Consider the following 6,405-nt stretch of genomic DNA (forward strand, 5'->3'; position numbering starts at 1 on the left):
CAGGTATGCAAATACAAACAAACATCCAGTAACATCCGAGTCCTATCCACTCCTCACAATGAATATAATTGGTTGAATTAAAATATAGTACAATTTATTAAAAAACATACAATTAAAATTTTAATAACTTTTTAATTTGTCAAGTAAATTAATAATAAAATCAAAATAAAGTATTCACAAAACTGAAACATTGTAAATTGGTGAATCAAAACAGAGTTTTAAACCGTTAAGTTTTTGAACTTTTGATCAAATAAAAAAAAAAAAAAATCTTGACCTTTCATTATTCGACGCAGACCATACACCGTATGTCTGGAGCATAGTAAAATTTTTGTAAACTACAAAACCAAAACATATTAAATTGGTGGTAATGAAATCAAAACTACATGCATAGTATTTGGATGGGTTGTTTGTTTAAATGGTCAAATTTTTAAGATGGGGGGAGAATTATTACAGAAAAAGTTAAAGAAAAGCTAAAACGGCCTACCTAAGTTGCCTTCCATTCAACGTTTCTTGCTCTTCAAAAGCACCAGTGTTTAGGGGCTTCTGCTTCCCATAGTGCTTTTCTTTCTCTTAACGTCTGAATCCATCTTTCAGCTTATACAACAACTTGTTCCCATGGCTTCTTTTCTTTTATTCCTCTGTTTCCAATCACCCGTTCCTTTTCCTTAAGCTTTATTTCTCTTTTGCTCCGTAGAAAAGCACGTTTTGCATGAGTCTTTTCTGGTTCTGCTTTCTATATAAGGTGTTTTAAGATTTGGGAGTTGAAGCTGTTGGTTGGAAGAAGCCATAGAAGTTTGAGAGTTTGTGAGGAGGCTACCGAAGGTGGATTGCGAATCAAGGGTTTTAGACAAGAATCATTGGGGTTTTAGGGTATCATAAAAGGAAGAAATGGAAAACGTTCCAGCTGGGATTGTTGAGGAGGATGATCATATCGATTTGCCGCCGGGATTCCGATTCCATCCAACCGATGAAGAGCTTATTTCTCACTACTTGCACAAGAAGGTGATCGATACCAGCTTCTCTTGTAAAGCAATTGGTGAGGTGGACTTGAACAAGTCGGAGCCTTGGGAATTGCCTTGTAAGCTTCCTAGAACAAAAACTTTAATTTTGTTTTGTTTTGTTTCTTTAACACAATCCTTTCTTATCAAATTTGTTTGGATTTTGTTTGTTTCGATTTGATTTACTTTTTTTCGATTTTTCAAATGAAGGGAAAGCGAAAATGGGAGAAAAGAAGTGGTACTTTTTTTGTGTGAGAGACAGAAAGTACCCAACTGGTCTGAGGACAAACAGGGCGACAGAAGCCGGATACTGGAAAGCTACAGGGAAGGATAAGGAGATTTACAGAGGAAAATCTCTCGTTGGGATGAAGAAAACCTTGGTTTTCTACAAAGGAAGAGCTCCCAAAGGAGAAAAAAGTAACTGGGTGATGCATGAATATAGATTGGATGGTAAATTCTCTGTCCACAACCTCCCCAAAACTGCAAAGGTATAGTCATTCCCCTATTTTCTCCTATTTTTTGGAGTTGGATCTCCCTGCAACGGGGATGTCACTGTGACGGTATCTCAATTCAAGCACGTGCTGCTGTATGAGAAAATTAAAACGCATGGTAGTATGTAATTGACTTGGAATACTGCCTTAGTAACATCCCTGGTGTAGGTAAATTTCTCTCCGGATTTTGCTTTTTTAATTTGTTCATGTATTTTGATGGTAATGGTAGTTGTGCCTTTTTTTGTGTTGCACTTTGCAGAATGAATGGGTGATCTGCAGGGTTTTTGAAAAGAATTCTGGTGGCAAGAAAATCCATATTTCTGGATTTGTGAGTGTGGGTTCTCTCGGAAATGAAATCGGTCCTTCTGGCTTACCGCCATTGATGGATTCTTCGCCCTATAGCGCCGCCAAGGCCAAACCTGCTTCCGAGTCCCATTACGTGCCCTGCTTCTCCAACCCTGATCCCACTGATGTTCAAAGAAACCAAGGGAATATTTTTGATTACATGAACAACAATACTCTCTTTGGTGTTTCTTCAAACACTTCCAACTCTTTCCCAATAATCCCATTTCCCAATTCATTCTACTCTGCTCATAATGCTCCGATTTCGCCGAATTTCCAGTTCCCGTGTTCAAATTTACTGCAAGATCAGTCCATCTTGCGGGCCTTGTTTGAAAACAATGCAGCAAACATGAGGCAGCATAGCTTCAAAACAGAGAGAGAAATGGTGAGTGTGTCCCAAGAAACCGGCCTCACAAGCGATATGAACACTGAAATCTCTTCAGTCATGTCAAATCTTGACATGTCAAGAAGGCCATTTGGTGATCAAGATCCTCCAGCTGCAGCAGTAGGCCTGGATAATTTTTGGAATTATTAATAATTTCAAACCAGCAAAATAAGGCTAATATATAGTTTTATTATTAAAAAAAAGAAGGAAAAAAAAAAGCAGCTTCAGCTAGTATTATTGGTGTGAGTTGATAGTGTACAGATATTCTGAATTTAAAGTGAATATTGAATGAAAGTGAAGCATATAATTATGTAATGCAAGAAATTATATGATGTATTTGTTTTTCTATTTAATTTTTGTGTAAAAACAATATTGGTGACATATGAGAATGAGATTCAGTTGGTGGTTATGATTTTATTCGTGTATTTTAGTCATTAAAAGTTTGTATCCTTTCTTAAAGTTTTCTGGATTTTAACAAATGCTTACATCACGATTTTATAATCTAATTTTATTTAAACTACGGAAGAAAGATTTTAATTTGAACACAAATAAATGAGCATACTACCCTAATTAACTTCGCTGCATCGAGTCAAGATTTGAACTTAAATGTAAATAAATAAGTATATTGCCCTAATTAACTTCGCTAGATCGAATCTCCCTATTGAGTTTTAGTATTCTATTCCATTAGTTTATGGTGGGGACTCAGATAAGTATGCTATTGACAATTTCATTGTCTTTCTTTCAACCTCTCTCCTTCTCTCTATCACACACACACACACACACATGTGCATGTCACACTCAAACACAACCGTGGTATTTATAAAATTAAAATGTTAGTTATCCAGGTAAAATCATTGGACTAAGGCTTGACATAAAGTAATTCTGTCATTTTATAAACTATAACTTTCGTTGATTAATTAACTTTGACTTGCATGCTATGAAATTTGAATTCATATATTTTGTGATGTTGAAATGCCAAAAATCCTAATCCTCTATTTTAATGACCATGTTTTCTAAACAACTTCATTAGAAAATAAAGCATAATCAGTTCATAAACAAAATTTGGGATGTTTATATATAGGGTAGTGCTATCACACATGTCTCAATTTTTTATCATCGAATCGAATGAAATAAAGAAGATTAATGGCAAAAAATTAACAAGGGTGTGTGGAAGGTAAAAATGTGTGTGTCAATAGAATAGCATTTCTCTATATATATTCACATAATCATTTTTACCTCCCACATACCTTTGTTAAGTTTTTGTTATTGATTTTCTTCAACTCATTCGATAGCTGAAAATTGAGAAGAATGTGTGAAAAGTAAAAAAGAGTGTAGATAGCACTACCCAATATATTATTGTTGAACTGCTAATTTGAAACACACATTTTAAGCAAAAATTCCTCTAATACGTAATTTAGGTTGATAATGTGACAACAAAGGATAAAGTACGATTTTTAGTCAAAATGATCTATGAGATTGAGATAACTTCTTACTTTTGTCCCTGATAAAGAAAATTGATAAATAGAGTGGTCCATGAATTTGTCTAACGTGAATCATTATGGTTTTTCCGTGAAAAATCTGTCAACATCTTTGTTAAGTGAAGGGGTTGGTTTGACAAAAATATCCTTAAAAAGGTGGTCACGTGGTCGTTCACGTGACAATTTAACGAGAATATTTACATATTTTTCATGAAATGACCATAATGATTTATAGTTGACAAAGTAAGAAGTTATCTCAATCTCATAAACTATTTTAGCTAAGAAGGCAATAACCATGTCAAATTGTTTGGTGAAAGAACAATAGTCCTCTTAATTAGTCGGTGATTAAGAGATGTTGAATTATTAATTCCATGACTATTTGACTAATCGAATTTCTTACTTTCTTGCTCAAGAGATATTGAACCAAACCGCAGGAAATATGCAATTAAATGAAGTATTGAACTGACATATATTGCAACAGAACAAACTTACTCACTACCCTTAATTATTATGGATTACCACCAAGTCATAGTTGAATGAGTGAGATTTAATTTACCCGCACCTGAACTTTGAAATTTAAATTCACCGAATGTACATAATGTAATGGTAGCTCACTCCCAAATTAGAGACGATGAACAAATTTATTCTACGTATTAAAATCATGGAAGTCTAGTGGAAAGTGGACATTGGAGAAACTATTGTAGCTCGTTCACAAATGCTTTTGAAACGACTGAAAGCGTTTTTTGTGGAAATGCTTTTGAAACTAATTCTTAGTTAAAATCCAAGTGGATTCTTAAAAAACACTTTAAGTGCTTTCTATAAGAAGCACATATTTGATGTTTCTTAAAAAAATCATTTAAAGTGATTTTAAATGTTTTGAAATCCAACATCAATTTCACTAAACACACTTTTAATTATTTTAAAAATACTTCTGAACCACCCCCTTAATTATGAGAGTTTTAACGAAAAGTCCGTGGTACTGTTCACTTTTACGAAAAATCACATTTTTACACTAAAAAGGCAAACCTGGTACTATTCATTTTACCCTTTATTTTGTCCTTATCATTAAAACTTAAAGTTTTCAAATTTTTTTCATTAATTTTCCTTTTAATTATAGGAAAATAAAAAGGAAAACAGCTGTCCAGATTCATCAAGTTCTTATCTCAGGATAAGAATTCTAAAAAATCCAGAAAAAAGTCTTGTCTGTTATAAAAATGTAAAAGTTATAGAGAGATAACCTTTATTCGGGACAGGAACGAAGCAGTTGCAGAGTATTATACCAACACAAGTTGTTGCAGAGGAAGTAATGTATATTATTGCTATTAGATATTTTTCTCTTTCTTTTTCTCTCTGCTTTGTTGAACATTCGTAAAGCTCTATTTATAGAGCATCACCATGGAAACAAACAAAAACACTGTTAAACATATGACATGTTTACTGTATGCATGTGGGCATACATATTATACTATTTACAACACTCCCCCTTGGATGCCCACATATCAACATCAGTTGCCTCATTAAAACCTTGCTTGGAAAAACCCTGTGGGAAAAAAAACATAGCGAAGGAAAAAGAGTACAACTTTATCCGGATGGTGTTGAGCATGCTTATGTTGCCTCGTTAAAACCTTGATAGGAAAAACCCAGTGGGAAAAATCCTAAGCGAAGGAAAAAGAGTACAACATGCATGTATCATGGATGCTCCCCCTGAATTGGATCTCCCCCTGATTCTGCATTCTTCAAATTTGTAAGCCGACGTAATCCGATTCCCTGCATCAGCTTCTGAAATATGCACTTTGGTAGAGATTTGGTGAACAAGTCTGCTAAATTTTCATTGGAACGGATTTGTTTGACTTCAATAACTTTAGCCTTCTGAAGCTCATGTGCGCTGAAAAATCTTGGAGATATGTGTTTAGTCTTATCACCTTTGATAAATCCTTCCTTCATCTGGGCGACACAGGCTGCATTATCTTCATGGATGACAGTTGGAGTGTCTGTCTTTGAAGGTAGACCACATGAATTCCGGATGTGATGGATCATTGATCTTAACCAAGAACATTCACGACTTGCTTCATGTAGAGCAATTATTTCCGAATGATTGGAAGATGTTGCAACTAGCATTTGCTTCGTTGATCGCCATGAAATTGCAGTATCTCCATTAGTGAACACATATCCATTTTGTGAGCGGGCTTTATGCGGATCGGAGAGAAAACCAGCATCTGCGTATCCAGCGAGGATTTGTTCATTTGTGGGCTTGTCTGAGTAGAAGAGACCCATATCTGTTGTCCCACGAAGGTATCGTAGAACATCTTTGACTCCCTTCCAATGACGAATTGTTGGAGCAGAGCTGTACCTGGCTAACAAGTTAACTGAAAAAGCTATATCTGGTCTAGTACATTGTGCTAAATACAATAAAGCACCTATTACACTCAAATATGGTACTTCTGGACCAAGGACCAGTTCATCATCTTCCTTTGGACGGAATGGATCTTTCTTAATGTCTAAAGAACGAACGACCATTGGGGTGCTAAGTGGATAAGCCTTGTCCATGCCAAATCGCTTCAGTATTTTTTCAATGTAAGCTGATTGATAGACCAAAATTCCACTAACACAATGCTCGATCTGCAGGCCTAGACAATATTTGGTTTTCCCAAGGTCTTTCATTTCAAATTCGCTTTTCAGATATTCAGCAGTTTTATGGAGCTCTTCAGGAG

At 35.1% G+C, this 6,405-nt stretch overlaps 1 protein-coding gene across 1 annotated transcript; it reads left to right on the forward strand.

Moving 5' to 3' along the window:
• The first annotated feature begins 461 nt into the window (after positions 1-461).
• On the forward strand, positions 462-2,633 carry LOC126624986 (NAC domain-containing protein 100-like). The gene is made up of 3 exons (XM_050294047.1): positions 462-1,078; positions 1,209-1,486; positions 1,749-2,633. Exons 1-3 carry the CDS (start codon positions 889-891, stop codon positions 2,364-2,366), a joined length of 1,086 nt encoding a protein of 361 aa, XP_050150004.1. The 5' UTR covers positions 462-888; the 3' UTR covers positions 2,367-2,633.
• Positions 2,634-6,405: the final 3,772 nt, after the last annotated feature.

This window comes from Malus sylvestris, chromosome 6 (genome assembly GCF_916048215.2).
Source record: "Malus sylvestris chromosome 6, drMalSylv7.2, whole genome shotgun sequence".
Classification (NCBI taxonomy): domain Eukaryota; kingdom Viridiplantae; phylum Streptophyta; class Magnoliopsida; order Rosales; family Rosaceae; genus Malus; species Malus sylvestris.

Excerpts from the sequence above, each read along its gene's own strand:
- LOC126624986 (XM_050294047.1), top strand. The coding sequence starts at position 889 with ATGGAAAACGTTCCAGCTGGGATTGTTGAGGAGGATGATCATATCGAT. Across the intron at positions 1,079-1,208 it reads GGAGCCTTGGGAATTGCCTT|GGAAAGCGAAAATGGGAGAA; the intron begins GTAAGCTTCCTA and ends TTTCAAATGAAG. Across the intron at positions 1,487-1,748 it reads ACCTCCCCAAAACTGCAAAG|AATGAATGGGTGATCTGCAG; the intron begins GTATAGTCATTC and ends TGCACTTTGCAG.